Source organism: Lycium barbarum, chromosome 10, assembly GCF_019175385.1.
Source record: "Lycium barbarum isolate Lr01 chromosome 10, ASM1917538v2, whole genome shotgun sequence".
In the NCBI taxonomy this organism is placed as follows: Eukaryota; Viridiplantae; Streptophyta; class Magnoliopsida; order Solanales; family Solanaceae; genus Lycium; species Lycium barbarum.
This window is the reverse complement of record NC_083346.1, coordinates 115,708,111-115,727,057: the sequence shown is the minus strand read 5'-3', so window position 1 is coordinate 115,727,057 and position 18,947 is coordinate 115,708,111. Positions and strand designations below refer to the sequence as shown.

General features: G+C 36.7%; 1 protein-coding gene and 1 pseudogene across 3 annotated transcripts; both read left to right on the top strand.

Moving 5' to 3' along the window:
* The first annotated feature begins 442 nt into the window (after window positions 1-442).
* On the top strand, window positions 443-2,571 carry LOC132614430 (F-box protein CPR1-like; annotated as a pseudogene).
* A 6,225-nt stretch (window positions 2,572-8,796) lies between these two features.
* On the top strand, window positions 8,797-17,757 carry LOC132613983 (uncharacterized). 3 transcript variants are annotated; one of them, XR_009572142.1, is made up of 7 exons: window positions 8,797-9,192; window positions 11,895-12,176; window positions 13,659-14,310; window positions 14,394-14,593; window positions 14,681-14,925; window positions 15,482-16,637; window positions 17,551-17,757. XR_009572142.1 is itself a non-coding variant. In XM_060328311.1 (6 exons), exons 2-6 carry the CDS (start codon window positions 11,908-11,910, stop codon window positions 16,261-16,263), a joined length of 2,148 nt encoding a protein of 715 aa, XP_060184294.1. In that variant the 5' UTR covers window positions 8,797-9,192; window positions 11,895-11,907; the 3' UTR covers window positions 16,264-16,914. The 3 variants fall into 3 exon arrangements, 2 of the variants coding, with proteins under 2 accessions (XP_060184294.1, XP_060184295.1); XM_060328311.1 differs by lacking the exon at window positions 17,551-17,757 and having other exon boundaries at window positions 15,482-16,914; XM_060328312.1 differs by lacking the exons at window positions 8,797-9,192; window positions 17,551-17,757 and adding an exon at window positions 10,590-10,745 and having other exon boundaries at window positions 15,482-16,914.
* The last annotated feature ends 1,190 nt before the right edge of the window (window positions 17,758-18,947 follow it).

Genomic DNA, 18,947 nt, shown 5'->3' with positions numbered 1-18,947 from the left:
AATGGTAAAAATGAAAAAAAAAGAATTGAGTTTTTGTTGGTATGCCCTAATTGGTCAAATAGAATAAAAGGGGTGAGATTCGAGAATCCTCTTTGTTTCAAGAATAATGGAAGGCGATAACAAGTTAAAATCTAAAGGAAAAATATTATTTTTGTTCTCTCAATTATTCATAATTTTATTTTAATTCTTGTATTGTGATGTAATATTTTAATTTAACCTTCAATTAGTTAAAATGTGTTCTTTGATCCCCTTATACAGGAAATATGTTATATTTGAATTGTGTTTTAAAACTATTTTATACACTATTATACACTTTTATATAAGATTTATACATTGTCTACATCAAGTGTATAATGTTATATATCGTGCATACGAACACCATTACAAAAAAAAAAAGTTAACTATGCAAATATAAATTAAAAATATAACTACATAAATATAATATTATATGCTAAATTGCATATTATTGAAAGTATTCCTTAAAAAAATCTACTGGTACTATTTAAGTATTAACCCAAATCTAAAAGCCAAAAAACCAAAAGTAAAGTAAGAAAAGGGAAAAAGAACTGAACAAAAAGTAAAAAGCTGCAAAACCTCCTTCTCCAAACTCTGCTGCCGACTTTCATCCATAATTACTCCTCCCCAACGAAAAAAAAAAAAAAGAGAGAGAGAGAGAGAGCATATTAATAGTCTTATGATTTTATAGTCCAAGAATTTCTCTTTTTGGGGTTAGTATATCACTACCCTTCTTTGGTTATCAACTGTAAACATTTTCGTCTGCAAATCACAAAAGACTTGAGTCTTTTCAATCAATTAAGCGCAAAAGATGACTCAGAAAAAGAAGAAGAATGAGGGAAATTTAGCAAATAGTAGCAGTTGGGCTCCAAAGATACAGAAGAATAAGAAGAAAACAAAAAAGGCTAATCTTTTCAATCCAATTATTGTGGAGCCATCAAATGATAACACAAACCAAATTCACTTCAAAGAGGAAATAATAATGGAGATCCTCAGCAGGCTACCCGTGCAGTCTCTACTTCGATTTAAATGTGTTTCGAAATCTTGGGAGGCATTAATATCTGATCCTTACTTTAAGATGAAGCATCTCAATTTTGTCAAGAATGACCAAGATTCCCAAAAGCTTCTTATTAACCAAATGTGTCCTAAGGAGGGAATATTTTCCATGTATTGTTGTCCTTTATCGTCTCTTCAACTGGTTGAGAATGTGCAAAAACTTTATTGCCCTTTATACCCTAAACCAAATGGATTCACTATCCATTGTTGTTACGATGGCTTGGTTGTTATCGAGGTTCCTGATCACACTCTTTTGTTGTGGAACCCCTCCAGAAGAGAATCAATAGTACTTCCCGCTCTAGAATTTCCACCGGATGCAGTTTCTCGTTTTGGATTGGGTTATGACTCAACTAGTGATGAGTATAAGATCCTTCATATCCACCAGGATTTACAAAGATCATTACCTAGTGAAATTCTCGCGTTGAAAGGTGGTTCCTGGAAAAGAATTGATAAACATCCTCGTGGCTTTTCCAATGTGTTGTTTGCTATGCAGTTTTTGGCATTTGTACATGCGGCATTTCATTGGATCGGTTTTTCAAAAAAAAGGGTATTTGGTAGTGGTTTCATTTAGTATTTCAAATGAAGTGTACGGAGAGATACCCTTGCCAGAGGAAATGTTAAGCTTGAGGGGCCACAAACGTACTGGCGTTTCAGTGTTGGAAGGAATGCTTTGTATTCATTCTAATACTCATTATCAGGGGAAGTATACTTCTAAGTTATGGGTATTGAAAGAGTATGATGACAAGGAATCTTGGATTCCTTTGTTTGCTATAGAAGATCCTTTGATTTTTAATGCCGTACCGAAATACAAGTTTGCGAATGGTGAAGTGCTATTCCTTTGCTAATTTTGTAAAGGTTTTGAGAGGGCGTTTAGGACACCAGTGGACCATTTGTATCATGGCCTCAATGTGAGATCCTTGTGGATGGACACGCTTTCACGGAAAGCTTGATCTCTCCGAAATCACTTGCTTATTAGTTTCTCATGTATGCTCGATGCACTTTTTCTTTTTCATTTTTCAAGTTATCATGTTACAACCTTGTATTGTTGGTTATTGGAAACAGTTTTTCTACCTCTCAAGGTAGAGGTAAGGTCTGCGTACACTCTACCATCCGCAGACTCCAGCTGTGAAATTATACTGGGCATGTTGTTGTTGTTGTTATTATGTTACAACCTTGCATTATTATTAGTTTATCTATTGCTCACCAGTTTTTAAGTTTCAAGATGTATTTACCAAATATGTTTTTTTTTCTTTTTTTTGTGAGAAAACATTTATCTATTTACCTGGAAGATCTGGAGTGTTTTTGAATATTTTTGGAGTACAATGCCATATGGCAATCTGGAGCATTTATCTATTTCCTTAAAAAAAAAAAAAAAGAGGGATCTAGTAGTTCAGTTAGTTGACTACCTTAACTCTCATCTTGTTGGTGAAAGTTCGAATCCCCACGTTGTAATCTCCTTTCCCTACCCTCTATGTAGGGGTGTACAAATCAAACCGACAAACTGCACCAAACCGATAAACCGAGAAAAAAACCCGACTAGTAGTTTGGTTTGACTTGGTTTGATGTTGAAAAAAAAAACCCGACCATAATTAGTTTGGTTTCGTTTGGTTTTAGCTAAAAAAATGTCAAACCGACCCGACATTACGTGTATTCGATTTTTAAAATATTTTATACATAAAAATATTTTTTTTCTAAATTTTTTCATAGTTTTTTATCTTTTATCATATTATTTTAAGCTTGAACTTAGAATTTTGAATGTCAATAAGTTTTATATTCCATGGATGTTAGTAACTCAAATAAAGTCAAATTAAAACCAACTCAACACTAATGCTAACAAAAGAAATTCAATTGTAACACTAGGAATGACAGTAAGTTTGGATATCTATTTTTTAGTTTTGCATAATTGGTTAAGAGCGTAAAAATATATATCTTTTTTTTTCTTTGTCATGTAATTAATACTTATTAGCCATACTTATTTTAGCATAACTTAGTATTTAGATTAAAGTTGTTTTCTTTATGGTTTATTAATTAGCAATACTTATTTTAACCGATTTTATTTGCTTTTTTGTTGAATATTTTAATACTATGTCATCACCCATCTCACATTTTGTGTTATTTTCTTAAGAAACACCTTAGTTATATAGTTGTATCTTAATAGGACTAAAGAAATATTTGAAGTAAAAGTCATATGTTTTGTATGAAGACTTTTTCCAAAAAAAATCCAAAAAAACCGAATAACCTGAGAAAATCAGAAGTTGAAAAACCTGAATTTTATTGGTTTGGTTTAGTTTATAAATTTAAAAACCCGAGGCATTTGGTTTGATTTGGTATTTAAATAATCTGAGCCAACCCGGTCCATGTACACCCTTACCTCTATGTATTAAAAAAAAGTGTTCTTTGATCCCCACATACAGAAAATATTGTGTCAAATTTTACCCCAAACTTAGAAATTTTTTCCCCTTATACAGAAAATATGTTATATCAGAAAATATTGTGTCAAATTTTACCCCAAACTTAGAAAAAAAATTCCAAGTAACGAAAGAAAAAAAAATCAATTTCAATATTATTTAAGTGAAATGCCTATCAAACACAACTTTAATTTTTAATATTTTTTTCAACTTAATATCAAGTAATGGAGCGAGTACTTTCAACATTACTTAATTCATGTTCAAACACCTACTAAATGTATTTAGTAAGATATCAAGAAATTAAAATAACAATCTACCAATAAGGATAAAAAAAAAAAAAAAGGGAAAATAACACTCTATGTCTACTTGGAGAAATTTGTTACCCAAAATAAACCATATTTCTAATATTACTCAAATTGATCATTTTATATAGTATTATTATACACTTTTATACAAGATTGATACATAGTCTACACTAAGTGTATAATGTTGTATGTCGTGCGTATGAATACTGTTACAAAAAAAAGTTGGCTATGCACATGTAAATAGAAAATATGACTATGTGAATGTAATATTTTATGCTGGATTGTACATTATTGAAGGGGAAATTTCAATAATGTACAATCTAGCATACAAAATGTCACGACCCAACCCCGTGGGCCGCGACTGGTGCCCTACTTAGGCACCCCAAACAAACTCACAACCAGGTCGTCGTATTCAGACTCGTTCAAACTCAACATACGTTATCCAAACTGAAAATTAACAACAGGCGCCAGACACAAACATTTATCGAACACTTATCTTAAGCGGTCGCCCATTCAGATTAGTCAAATCAAAATCAGAAAGGTGGCGGAATATACGTCGCCCAAATGCACAAACACACACATCAGAAAGGGGGCGGAATGTACATCGCCCAAATGCACACACACACATACAAACTCAGAGGCCGACTTGGCCATAGTGGCGTACGGGCCGCTTAAGAACGCAAAACAGGCTCACATACAAACACACCGGACCCACGACCCACAAATCTGACTACAGGCCTCTAAACAAAACAGAACATATGAACATATGACGGGACAGGGCCCCGCCGTACCCACACATCCACAATGTACCGAACACATACACAACAGAATGTATGTACCAAAAGTAGGCTCCGGATCAAGGGGAGCTCTCCAACACAGCAGAATGAGTAGCCTAAACTGGAGGACCACCCAAACGAGCTTCTGTACCTGCGGGCATGAAACACAGCCCCCGAAGAACCGGGGGTCAGTACGGGAGAAGTACTGAGTATGTAAAGCAGATGGTACAGAAATCACAAACACAACTGGAGTCAGAAGAAACAAACACGAACGTCAACATAGCAAAGCAAACCTGTGCGAAAGGCAATGTACAAATGCAAATCAAATCATGTATAGGGTTTAGGAACGTGGTCACCCCCGACGCTGGTGCCACAACACATCATAACTCCAGAAGTTTTCAAATCTCCGTACAGTCTCCAGACACATCATATCACACACATATCACATCATCAGAACATATCAAATGCCATATCACATCATAACTCCATGAACGGTAACCGGCCCTATGGCGAGGCCTCGGAAACCGTAACACATCATAACTCCCGAATATGTTATAGCGCGCACGATCACAAAGTCGGCCCGGGTACCGACGAACGAAATCATAGCAGACAGCACGAACGGAGTAGTGCAGAAACCATATGCATATCAAAAGTAAATTAACGGACTCAACATATAGTTACAGATGAGCACATACCGACGCCAGAGGGCTCGGAGTAGGAATCAAATTGATCAAAATTTGTGTATAAAAGTTACGAAGTTCCAAACTGCCAAATCTTTTTATTGAAAACCGTTCATAGGTCATTTTCCGAAAATCTCACATTATTCAAAGTGCAAAACGTTCGCTAACGGCATAGGAAGTTTCAAACGCACCATTAAGTCATAAACAAACGATCGCTGATCATAGCGGACACAAACGAACCAAACAAACCGAATAAGGGAAACCTCAGGGCTTGCGGGCCCACCTCGGGTCAAATTGAGACGGCGGACACGAATTACAGACTTTAGGCTCCCTAGAGCCATCTACGAATGTTTCGGAGAGTTTCGGACACAACAGCAAAAGTTATGACGATTCAAACATTCTTCTAACCAAATACAACAAAAAGGGTTCAATTGCGCTGGATGAATAGTACCCAAACTTGAACCTAAATTTCCAAGAGCAGAGTTACCCCCGAGATTCCGATCTTAACCTAGTATGACTAGGACATGCCAAAAGAAGGATAGGTAGGCTTTACATACCTGGATAGCGTCTTACGCTTGTCAAATCGCGATTTCCCGTTTCGTCCGAAAACTGCAAATGGTCACTTTTACCAGTTACTATTCATGAAAGTTAACATTTTTGTCTTTGGGCTAAACTTGGCTACCGAAATTTCGGCAGCACTTCCCCTATAAATCTAACACCCCCGAGACTTAGCTCGGCTCAAAATACAACAACAACAACAACCCAAACATCATTACACAATACAAACCACAATCAAACCACACTAGCTTCAAAATTTCACCTTAATGCATAAGTTGGTAATCCTATATTCAAACTTCACAATTCCAACTCATATCCACATTATTGTATTCATTCATTCAAGATTATTCCATTACATAACAAACAAGTTCCAAACCATATACAAAGTTTCTCAAAATTCATTACTTTCCCTATTTCATTCAAAACGCCAAAAGTTACGACGAATATTCTAACTTGCGTCGTTTCATTCCAAATCCATCAACATCAATTATAACTCATATTTAAAGTCCTTAGTATCATAAATATACAATGATATACACCATGATACCGAAGGTATACACTTTCCGATAATATCCGAAATCATTTTCTAGCGCCAACTCAATTCTTTAATCAATCCTTTACGACATAAAGATCACAACAACGCATTATTCAAACTAAACAAGATAAAATTCCTATGCCTTGCACTTCATGAAACTCACGGCCAAACACACCCTTTTTTACACCCACACGCCATACACAAACACAACACCATCCCATAATCCTCGTGCAACATCAATTACTATAACATATAAATCCATTTCATAACATAAAAACATAGATTTCTTACCTTTTTCTTGAAATTCCGATTTGCCGCAAACGAGCACCTTACGCCAAACTAATTGTACCCCGTTGAAGAGGGGCTCAAGTACTTCATAATATGTGAAGAACAAGAATTTTTGGATCAATAACCAAGCTTGGAAATTTTCTTTCTCTTTTCCCCTTAGCTACGGCCGAATGGGATTTTTTTTTTGGTGTTCTTGAAATTTTTCTTTTGTTCTAGATAATTACTAGCTACAACATGATATATATCCAATATAGAGAGTCATGTGCATAGCACATGACATTTAAAACATGGGTTTGGGCCACCCTAAAGGCCGGCCACCCCCCTTAACTTGGGCCTCAATTCTTGTTTCACTTTCTTGGCCCAACTCATTAAAAGTCCCGTTTTGTAATTCCCGAAACTAATTTCCGAAATTCCAAATTTACCCTCGGCCTTCCCCGATGTCTTGACATTAATGATTCCATAACCAACATATCCATATTCACCAAGATCACAATATTTCCTCATAAGGCACCAATCTTAATTATTTGTCGAATTCCACTTATACGGAACACGGGACATAACACAAAATTACATTTACAACAACAACAACAACAACAACAACAACATACCCAGTGAATCCCACAACGTGGGGTCTGGGGAAGGTAGAGTGTACGCGGACCTTACCCCCACCTTAGGTAGGGAGGTTGTTTCCGGAAGACCCTCGGCTCAAGAAAAAGCATAGGAAAGGTCAGATACGGGCAAACAAATCAAAGCAATTATGAAAATGAAAACAATGAAAGTAAATAAGCCATTATGAACCAACAGTTATTCGCAGAAATCAAGAGACAAGAAACTATAGAGCAATATAACTACTCGTAAGAAAGGATAAACGCGACTACCTACTAGCCTTCTACCCTAATATGAATCCTTCATACCCTCCTATCTAAGGTCATGTCCTCGGAAAAGAGGACATGCGCCATGTCATGTCTAATCACCTCCCCCCAATACTTCTTCGACCTAACTCTACCTCTTTTGAAACCGTCGCTAGCAGCCTCTCGCACCTCCGTAGTGGGGAATTTGCATCTCTCCATATCACATGCACAAACCATCTCAGTCTCGCTTCCCGCATCTTATCTTTCACTGAGGCTACTCCAACCTTGTCTCGGATGACTTCATTCCTCATCCTATCGCTCCTAGTGTGCCCACGCATCCATCGCAGTATTCTTATTTCCGCCACTTTCATCTTCTGAACATGAAATTTCTTGCCTGGTCAACACTCCGCCCCATACAACATAGTTGGTCTAACCACCACTTTGTAGAACTTGCCTTTAAGTTTTGGTGGGACCTTCTTGTCATACAACACTCCGGAGGCAAGCCTCCATTTCATCCACTCTGCACCAATACGGTGTGTGACGTCATCATCAATCTCCCCATTTCCTTGTATAATAGACCCAAGATACTTGAAACTATCTTTCTTCTGTATGACCTGGGTGCCAAGCTTCACTTCCACGTCAGCCTCATGCACTATATCACTGAACTTGCACTCCAAGTACTCTGTCTTGATCCTACTCAACTTGAACCCTTTAGACTCCAGAGTTTGTCTCCAAACCTCCAGCTTAGCATTAACCCCCACTGCGAGACTCGTCAATCAAGACTATGTCATCCGCAAATAACATACACCATGGCACCTCACCTTGAATTTGCCGCGTCAATCCATCCATCACCAAGGAAAATAAAAATAGGCTAAGAGTTGATCCCTGGTGCAACCCATCACCATTGGAAAGTGCTCTGAGTCTCCTCCCATCGTCCTTACCCTAGTCTTGGCCCCATCATACATGTCCTTGATCGCCCTAATGTACGCCACAGGTACACCTCTAGCCTCCAAGCATCTCCATAGAACCTCTCTTGGCACTTTGTCGTATGCCTTTTCTAGGTCGATGAATACCATGTGCAAGTCCCTCTTCCTCTCCCTATACTGCTCCGCCAGTCTCCGTACAAAATTACGTTTGCGTAGTCATATTTTTAAATTATACCCTGCATAGCTAATTTTTCACAATATATAACTTTATACATCTGGAGTAGACAATGTATCAACCTTGTATAAGAGTGTATAATAATGTATAAGAGGTGTTTATATCCAAGAAAATTCAATTGTATACAATAATATACAAGATTTTTCAATTGTAGTAAGAATACAAATATATAACAGCCCGGCTTTTAAAGTCAGGATACAAGTTGGGCCATTTCGGATAATTTTACAAATATGGGCTATTTTGGGTAATTGTTTTTTTTAAATCGTCATAGAGGGTTATTTTCCCATCATTGAAATTATCCCTTAAAAAAATCTATTAAGTATTAACCCAAATCTAAAAGCCAAAAAACCAAAAGTAAAGTAAGAAAAAAAAAAAGAAGAAAAAGGGAAAAGAAACAAACAAGTAAAAAGCTACAAAACCTCTCTTCTCCAAAACTCTGCTGCCGCTATGCCTTCATCCCTAATTACTCCTTCCCCACGCAAATAAAAAAAAAAAAAAAAAAAACTTCATAGTGTCAAAATCTATTAGTCTCCACAAGCACAAGAATTTCTCTTTTGGGGTTAGTAAAATCACTACTCTTCTTTGGTTATCAACTGTAAATTTTATTTTTAACTAACATGTGCACTGTTATCTTATAGTTTTGGACCAACATAAAATCACTAGGAATTTTTGTTTTGTTAAATATAGTACGGCCCAAGATGTTGCAGTAGATGTTTTAGTGTAAGTATAATGAGTCCTTTTAAATACTGAATAAAATGGAATGTATACAAAGGTTTCATATAGCTAATTTTAACTAATGTTTTGAGGTGTTAGGTTTAATTTTGGTTCATTGAGTGATATTTTGTTGTTCTGATTTTTATTTTGCTCTGTTTTTGGTCGTGTGCTATAATGAAATGTTCCTAATGTTGCCCTGAACATTTTCTGTTCTCTCTTTTTTTTTTTTTTTTTTGAAAAAAAATAATAATTTTGGTGCTTGGGTGGAGCTAAAATATGTTTTTTTTTTTTTTTTGCTGTATGTAAATACTCTTTTGGGGTTTGAGGTTTAATTGTGGTTCATTGGTTGTCTTTTTTTCTTTTTGTTATTATAAGTTTTAATTTGCTCTGTTTTCGGCTGTATATAAATGTTCTTGTTTTCTTTTCACCTTTTGTTTTCATGGTTTTTCTTTCAGTATTATTGCTAGTTATGTTAGTTATTGGGCGAGGTGGCGGCAGATATGTTTTATACCTGTTTTGGCCTGTTCATTTGATACCTTTTTACCCTCTAATTTATTTATTTTTGAAGGCTTAGTTTTCCCTAAAAGATAGTAGATTATTTGGTATTGGAATGAATTGGTTTGTGGATAGAGCGGAATGGATTAGAGGATTCATATAGTGGACCGATTTCTTTTTCAATAGAATCTTTTGCATTCACAAGTTTTGTCGTGGCGATCACTTGTTACTTAATGGTGAGGTCCAAATTCTACAATGGGGCTCAGCTTTTTGGGATTGAGTGTAGTTGATTGCTTTAGTTTGTGTGGGGGCGGGGGGGGGGGGGGGGGGCTGAAGAATCAGAGGTTGAGAAGCACCAAAAGGTCGACACCGTCATTTTCAGTGTCTTCAACTTAAATGACGGTGGCGACCTCTATGTTAGTTGTGTTTTTAGGAGTCAAAAGATTTTGGCTTTCTAAGTTTTCTCCGTCTCCCAATGTCAAGGACTGCTCTGCTTATCGTTCTTATTGATGGCTATGGTTTTTCGTCATTTGCCAAAATTGTAGGAGAGTTTGGGCTGTTGATGTAGGGTGTGTTCGGTATGAAGGAAAATGTTTCCAGGAAAAATAAGTGGGTTTCTTACTTATTTTCTTGTGTTTGGTTCATAAACAAAAAATATTATTCTAAAAGCATTTGTATATAATCTAAACAAATATTATGGGAGGTGAGTGGGGGATGTGGGCTAAGGGGGGGGGGGGGTTGAAAATGAGGGGTGTTGGAGGTTGGTGAGGACACAATCAAAGTGGAATGCCACTTGTGGAAAATGTTTTCGTCCACACTTAACACACCGTGTAATGCCAAAACCGCCATCAATCTTCCAGCTTGAGCTGCATCTTCGTGGAGATAAAATAATTTTTAGTGCCTGTGAGTTGTCCAAATACATATCTTTATATTTAATTTTCCTCTGATGCTTGCTGTTATCTAGTCTTTATCATATACCTTAGCAACTGATTTTGTAAAGTCTATTGATACTTAGTAAAAGTTTAATAGGCTATAAAGAGTTTCAGCTTCATATTAAGGCAAGTTCATGCGGACTTGTCGATTGATCTAGCTTCTGGAAAATTTTACTTTTAAGTAAAACCAAATCAAAAAATTTCCAGCCCTCTTTTCATTCACCTTTATCTATAGGTCACTTCCCATGTTCTTCTTAGTAGGCGTTTGGACATGCGATTTGAAATCATGAGATGAAATCAGCGTTTGGACGTGCATTTCATCTCATGGTTTCAAACCATGGTTTGAAATCCCAAATCATCCAAAAAGGCATGATTTTGGGTTTCAAACCATGGTTTCAAAATTTTTAAATATAAAACTTGACCCATAAGTTGGTAAATATTTTAAACAATTACTCCCACCAACCATTATTTATGTCTACCCTGTGGGGGATTATATTAAAGAGTAGTTACTTTACTATTCATGTTAAATTTTCTTTTTTATTGAACTAAATTTTGAACAATTGATGTTGTATTTTTTAGAAAGGCCTTCTAGTAGCGTATTAATTTTGTTATGAACTATGACTGCTCATTCGGTAAGTGTATGAGAATTGAGAATATTTTGATAGTTTTCACAACTTGTGGGGTTTTTATGTCTATAAGAAAAAATACAACTTAAGAAATCCAAATTGCATGTCCAAACATGATTTCAAATCATGGTTTCAAACCATGTCCAAACGGCTGGCTCCTTATTATATACTTTGGACGGAGGATACTATTTCCCTTCTGTCTGTTTTTGTTGTCTGTTTACTATTATGAATTCTAACCACTTATGTCGTGTTCACCTTTTATCCGACCCCAAAATAGCTTGGAATTTGAGGCCTAGATAATTGAAATGCTTTCTTCACCTTCTCTAACCCCGGGCAATTTGAGTTGTGTGCTTTCAAATTGAACATGCATGCAGATTATGTGGTCCATTAAAGGCAGCTGGGCCCTGTTATCTTTTTTAATTGATGTCCTTCTCGAAGTTGATTGTCTGTTGCTAGTTTGACCGCCTTAGTAACGTGCCTTACTCATTATTCAGAATATCTTCGAAGATGGAGATAGTTGAGTCCTTTCCTGATCTTCCCGTGCAAGATCCACCAGGTGAAGACTTCTCAGCATCTGATTTGAGTTGGGCCAAATTCGGAAATGAAGAACGTCAGGATGATGTTGCCATTATTCCTTATGACCGAGTTGATGCTTTTATCATTGGAGAGTGTTGTAATGTGGAATTCCCAACAAGGTTTCACATTGAAAGGCAAAGGAAAAGAAGCAGAGGCAGCTTGAAGGAGTATAAGCCTGATGAATATTTGGAGTACAGGCTGTAAGTATTCAACCATTTCAGGATATATCATTTGATATCTTCTTCCCCTCTTTCTTATTTTGCAATGAATAATGTGGGTCCTGCTGAACCCGCAAGGGTGGCTCAGTTGGTTGAGCATGGGGCTTTCATAATGGAAGTCTCAGGTTCGAAACCCCTTGCCTACGATAGCAGGGGATTTGCTTTCTGGGTTGAGCTCGTCGCACGGGGCTTGCCTAGTGCGGGTTACCTCTCCTGTGTGGTTTGCGAGCTATTGCACAGGATCTGGGTTTACCCTGTGCGCACCCGAAGGGTAGCGGCTGCGGGTTCCCATGTCATCAAAAAAAAAAAATGTGGGTCCTGCTGACCTCTTCTTTTATTCTTGTTCGTTTTAAACTATGTACTCGTTTGAATGAAATGTTTGTTAACAGCTAAACTGTACAACACAGAATTTCTCTCTTAACATCCCATCAGCAATACAAAGTCTGTCCAGAACTTAATTGTGGACCCATTTCCAACTTCTAATTTAAAGAGCTGCGGGAATTCTGGCCAGAGTTCGCTGATATGCTTCCAAATAACCCATTTTGTGGGCGTTGGCACCATGTTGGACTCCCAGGAGTCTTCTTTTCCCTTCACTATCATGATTTAGTTTCCCCAACCATTTAAGCAACAAACTTTTGTTGTGCAACTTAAGGTTTTTAACACCCGGTCCAAGCAAGTCACCAAATGCCAAACCTTGGTTCAACCATTCAAATCTACCTCAAAAGATAAAATAATCCAGTCTGTAGGTTTCTTGATTTTTTTTTTTTTTTTTTTTAAAAAAAGAGGAAAAAATATTCTGCTCAGTAGGCCTCAAATAGAAAACTTCATGACTTCTACGATCTTTTTTAACAGATTTGAGCTCTATCTGTCTCTTCCTCTTTCTTTCTTTCTTTCTTTCTTTCTTTCTTTCTCTTTTTCCACAAGGAACAGAATTGAGCTCTTCTACAACTTCAAGTTTGAGTCACTTCTCATTCTTTACTTGTTAATGCCTTCCTGAGCATTACTATTGTTATAGTAAAGAAGAGAATTAATTCAAGATTCCTAGGTTGCCACTATTATTCCCTGGAATACTTACCATTTCGACCAATATGTTATTCCTTTGCCCCATAATTGTTTACCCACGTTTGACTTTCTAAAGTCAAACTAGATTAAAGTCATCTTAGGACTAAATTTTGCTATGGCAAAAAAATAAAGCACATAATATGTACTATCATAAGAAGATTTCTAACTTTGGAGTAGCACATATAGATGTACAAAACATCAGTTTTAGTGAAATCCTGTTCGACTTTTTAGGAACAAAATAATGGGTAATAAGGGAGTAACACCTAGTCGTAGCTGTTTGAAAAGTCGTGAGATTTCGACAATCGTAAGGGTTGATTCTTATTACAGAATATTGCGGAATAGATGACCTCTTTTGATAATTTACGAATTTCTCCTTCATATCATGTCATGCTGTCATTTCAGGTATTGGTGTTCCTTTGGCCCTGAAAATTATGGAGAAGGTGGTGGTATTCTACCAAGTAGACGATATCGGCTTAACACTCGAAACCGTGCCGCTAGACCCCAGTCTATGAGGGGCTGCACTTGTCATTTTATAGTGAAGCGTTTGTATGCCCGTCCAACTCTTGCACTTCTTATATATAACAACAGGCGTCATGTTAACAAGTCCGGTTTTGTATGCCATGGGCCACTTGATAGAGATGCTATTGGCCCTGGTGCGAAAAAGATTACTTACATTAGCAATGAGATTCAACAGCAAACTATGTCTATGATCTATCTTGGCATTCCCGAGGAGAATGTTTTAGCAAAGCATATAGAGGGTATTCAACGTTACTGTGGTTCTGATGCCAAAGTGAACAGCCTTGCTGCTCAGTATGTCCACAAACTTGGCATGATTATTAAAAGATCTACTCATGAGTTGGATCTAGATGATCAAGCTAGCATAAGATTGTGGGTCGAGCGCAATAAGAAATCTGTTTTCTTTTACCAGGATGCATCAGAAAATGATCCATTCATCTTAGGTATCCAAACTGAATGGCAGTTACAACAAATGATTCGTTTTGGAGATCGTAGTCTCATAGCAGCTGATTCAACATTTGGTATAAAGAAACTAAAGGTAATAATGAAGCTATGGTGTCTCTTCCTTTAAATGCTGACAACATCTTCCATAGTTCTAATTTAATCTGTGTAAAATGCCAGTATCCTTTGTGCACACTTCTTGTGTTTGATTCAAGACAGCACGCCCTTCCTGTTGCTTGGATCATCACCCGCACAATTGCCAAGCCTGATGTGAGTAAATGGATGAAAGCTCTACATGATCGTGTCCGTGCTGTTGATCCAACATGGAAGGTCAATGGTTTTCTAACTGATGATGCTGCAGCAGAAATTGACCCCATAAGGCAAAATTCTTGTAGTCTTCTAATTATCTCTGTCTACTTAGTCACATAGTTCTATAACTGATTTATTTGGTTTTAATGTCTTTTCAGGGAGATATTTTCATGTCCGGTTCTATTTTCACTTTGGCGAATTCGTAGATCATGGTTGAGAAATATCATCAAGAAATGTAGTAATATTGAAGTTCAAAGAGAGATATTTAAGCGTCTAGGCGACTTAGTGTACAGCATTTGGGATGGAAGTGATCCTTTTGTTGCTTTAGAAGAACTTTGTCAAGATTTTGTTGATCAAATGGCCTTCTTGCAGTATTTCAAAGCCACATGGGTGCCTAAATTTGGTTAGATCATCTCTCTGTTTGTTATCTACTTTTGTTACCTTGAAAAAATTTTCCATCACAAAGAAAGAAGAAAAAGAACATAATCTATCATACACAAATTAAATAAATTCTATAGAAACAATATAGCCTTATTATATATATACACACATTAATCTATATATTCCTTCTTTTAACCCTACTATATACTCCCTCCAGGTCCGAAATAATTTGATGTTTCAAGCTTGGGCAGATGGATTAAGGAATTCACTTACACCTAACAATTAGGAGGGTTTTTGACTAAAATAGCTTTAATTATGATTTTCTTTTCTTTTTAGGTTGACATAATTATCATGAGAATATGTACATTGAATTAGGAATGTGTCAAGGGCAAAATTTGGAAAAAGAATTAAATACCTGCTTGGTTTTGTGAAACATCAATTATTTTGGACTGACTTTGAGAGGCTAAAGCATGAGCTATTTTGGACTGGAGGGAGTATAAAGTATTTGTTCAGAATCTTTTTTCTATCTTTTGCCAGTATTTGCCCTGTAATATTTGTTTTTTTTTTTCATAGTACAGAAATGTGGCTTACTACAATGAGAACACTACCTCTTGCGAGCCAGGAAGCATCTGGTGCAATAGAAGCATATCATGTCAAGCTGAAATTCAGACTATATGATGATTCACATCTTGGGGCACTCCAGAGGGTTGATTGGTTAGTTCACAAATTGACAACTGAGTTACACTCTAGCTACTGGCTTGACCGGTATGCAGATGAGAGTGATTCCTTTCAAAATGTGAAGGAGGAGTATATTGCCACCACTTCTTGGCATAGAGCTCTGCAGATTCCCGATGCTGCTGTGTCCTTGGATAAATCGTTCGCAAAAGTTTTGAGCCAGAAAGATAGCAGTATAGCACGACTAGTTTGGAATCCTGGATCAGAATTTGCACATTGTGATTGTGAATGGTCAATGCAAGGAAATCTGTGCAAGCATGTCATTAAACTCAATATGATATGTGGGAATCTTCAATCAAATCGACCTTCTATGTCATTTCAATCGTTTAACGATATTCTAGTCAGTATGTCGAGAAAACCAGTGGATGATTCAATGGCACTGGATTTGTCAACAGCATGGACGCATCAGATGCTTGATCAAATTCGGAAGCTTGTTGAGCTAAACCAGTCTAATGATATTGGCACCATAGTAAATAATATGCCTTTGAGATGGGTTGCTAAGAAGGGCAGAACGTCTGTTGGTAGACCATCAGCTCTTGCTCTTCCCTCCAGCGCCAACAATAATTCAAGTAGTTCTGCTGCTAAAAAGAGACAAAAGCGGAAGAGATTATCAAGATTACACTGATTGCTTGAGGAAGACGGAGAAATTTTTCAGACGGAACTACGCATGGGCGCTAACTTTTTTCCCATGCACCTATCAGCCCTCGCTGTTTCCCCATCAATTGGTTCCCTGAGTACTTGATATTCCCAATCATGATTGTGGACTTGACTTTGGTGCTGTTTCAACCAACATGATGCCGCCACCTCTCAGACACTCGATGGATGCCAATCCTCGTGTATCGAGCAATTTACTGGTTTCAAGAAATGACCAGATAAATTTGCAGATCCAGCAGGAAACCTAACAGTGAAGATGAAAGCTGGGCTTCATGGTGGAGATGCAACGTGATTCTGTGGCTACATCAGAAATATATCTGTGCGTCGGTCCACTTCTAGCTTGAGGTAAAAGAGATCTATCTCGGAATTAACTCTGAACGTTTTCAGTTCATCCTAATCATCTATACAAATTTGGAAGCAGAAATTTTGTAGAAAATGAATGTCCATATGGATAGTTATCTTATTGCTGAACACAATTGAAGCTTACGACTATTAGAATAATTTATTCATGATACAATGTACATATGTTGTATATGGGCTTTTGCTCCAGATTGGATTGAGGAAACAGCAGGTCTCCAATTAGTGGAGCACATTGACTTAAGCACAATATTTCTTGGTTCTACAGTCAGATCTCTCTATAATTGTCATACTCTATATTAACATTTCACTATAATGGCCAAGTTTTCTTTGAAACCGACTTTTCATGTTGTAATATACTATATGTTCACAATAACAACATTTCGCTATAGCTGTCAAAAATTCCGGACAAATGATGATATAGAGAGATTTGATTGTACCAGCTTCCCTTCGAGATTGTCTGTAAGGGGAAAGTAACTTGGAGCCTGTTTGGATGGACTTATGCCTATAAGCTGTTTGCAGCTTATAAGCTAAAAAAAATAAGTTGGGTAGTCTAACTTTTTTTTTTTGGCTTATGCTGTTTTAGATAAGCTAAGTCAAATGGGTCCAATTATTTTTTTGAGTTTATTTTAAGTACAAAATGACTTTAAGCTGGCCAGTCAAACACTCAAAAAAACTGAAAACAGCTTATAAGCAACTTATAAGCCAATCCAAACGGGCTCTTGTTCTTTCAATAAAAAGAGGACTCACGAAGCTTCTTGTTTTGGTAACAGTAACTGAGTGTGTTAGCAATACAATTGTATTTAAGATTGTGCAAGTGTAATGGGATAGCTGTCACTATTGTGCTGTCGCTTTTCTGGCATAGCATTGTGTACCCTAATTCTGTAGCCAACACTTGCAGCAAACTGGTGCTTAATTAGGCAGCCAAAAGTTGCAGGACAAGTTCGATGTTCAGAGTACAGAAGGTCAAAGTACTAATTTGGACAGTGAAAGTGTAAATTCAGTCTGCAATTATTTTCAATGGATTTAACTTATGTGCACTGCATCGTAAAGAATTGTGTAATATCAGTGTAATTTTACGTGTTGTAGCAGCAGGTTGTTTGCCTTATTTTTCAGGTTATTAGTTCTACTTATTATAGGCCACTAAAGTTCTTTTACATCGTATAGAGATTAAACTCTTTAAATATATTTACTTGTTTAGAATTTTAACTCCAACTGCATCATCTAATGAAGAAAATTTGTCATAAGCAAAATAGTTTGGGAGAAACATTTGTCATAAAAGAACATTTTCCTCGGTAACACATACATATAAATTCTTCAGTCTATTTATTTCTATGCAAGCTGACATGCACGGGATATTTACACCAATCCAATAAATATGACACGTGTATTGAAAATATACTCATATCGCTAAATCAGAGTAGTTAACTAACACACATTTTCACTTAATTATAATTAATCACAATAATTAACATACTTAGCGTAAACACCGGGAGTGAGTCAGTATTTGGTAGTATACTCAATTAATTACCAGACTCTGGCACGTAACAATAAATTTAGCTGGTCCATGGGTCCAACAACAGTGACTCAATTGAAGTTAGCTGCAATTTTAAAGACCATTTATATCACTTTCTTGATATTTACTTGTGAAATAATGTACTTGTGGTATAAAGTAGTACGTGGCACTTTTTTGTCTTTTTTATACAATAAATTAGAGTACTTCGGCGAAGCGAAATTTCCTCAAAATCGTTCCTACACGACAATGCTACTCAATTAAATTGTACTAGTAACACTTTAAACGTGGGTATAATAGTTCTAATAAAAATCTATTATTTATTTCAAGAAAAAATTATCTTGCACATATGTACACGTAAAATTAATTGTTAAAACAATAAAAATTGATATTCGAAAGGAGATAATGTATTAAAAATGGAGAAAAGAAACTAAGAAGCGATAAGAGATGGATGTGGGTGGGTGACTCGTTGTGAATTGAAGGTGATTGATCTTGGCTAGTGATAGTAGTGACAGCTGATGGTAGAGGTGATTGGTAATTTGGCGGTAGTAATTGACGACGGTTATGGGGGTGGATGGACGTGGTAGCAAATGGACTGGTGGTGAAGGAATGTAGTTGGAGGTTTGACGATAGTAGTTGACAGCCTCTCTACCTCTCAAGATAGGATAAGGTCTGTGTATATTCTGCTTTTTTCATACCTCACTTATGAAATTACACTAGTATATATTATTGTTGTTATTGTTGGTTGACAGTTGGTGGAGGATGGCTAGTGATATAGTAGTAGT

Excerpts from the sequence above, each read along its gene's own strand:
- LOC132613983 (XM_060328311.1), top strand. The coding sequence starts at position 11,908 with ATGGAGATAGTTGAGTCCTTTCCTGATCTTCCCGTGCAAGATCCACCA. Across the intron at positions 12,177-13,658 it reads GAATATTTGGAGTACAGGCT|GTATTGGTGTTCCTTTGGCC; the intron begins GTAAGTATTCAA and ends CTGTCATTTCAG. Across the intron at positions 14,926-15,481 it reads CACATGGGTGCCTAAATTTG|AAATGTGGCTTACTACAATG; the intron begins GTTAGATCATCT and ends TTCATAGTACAG.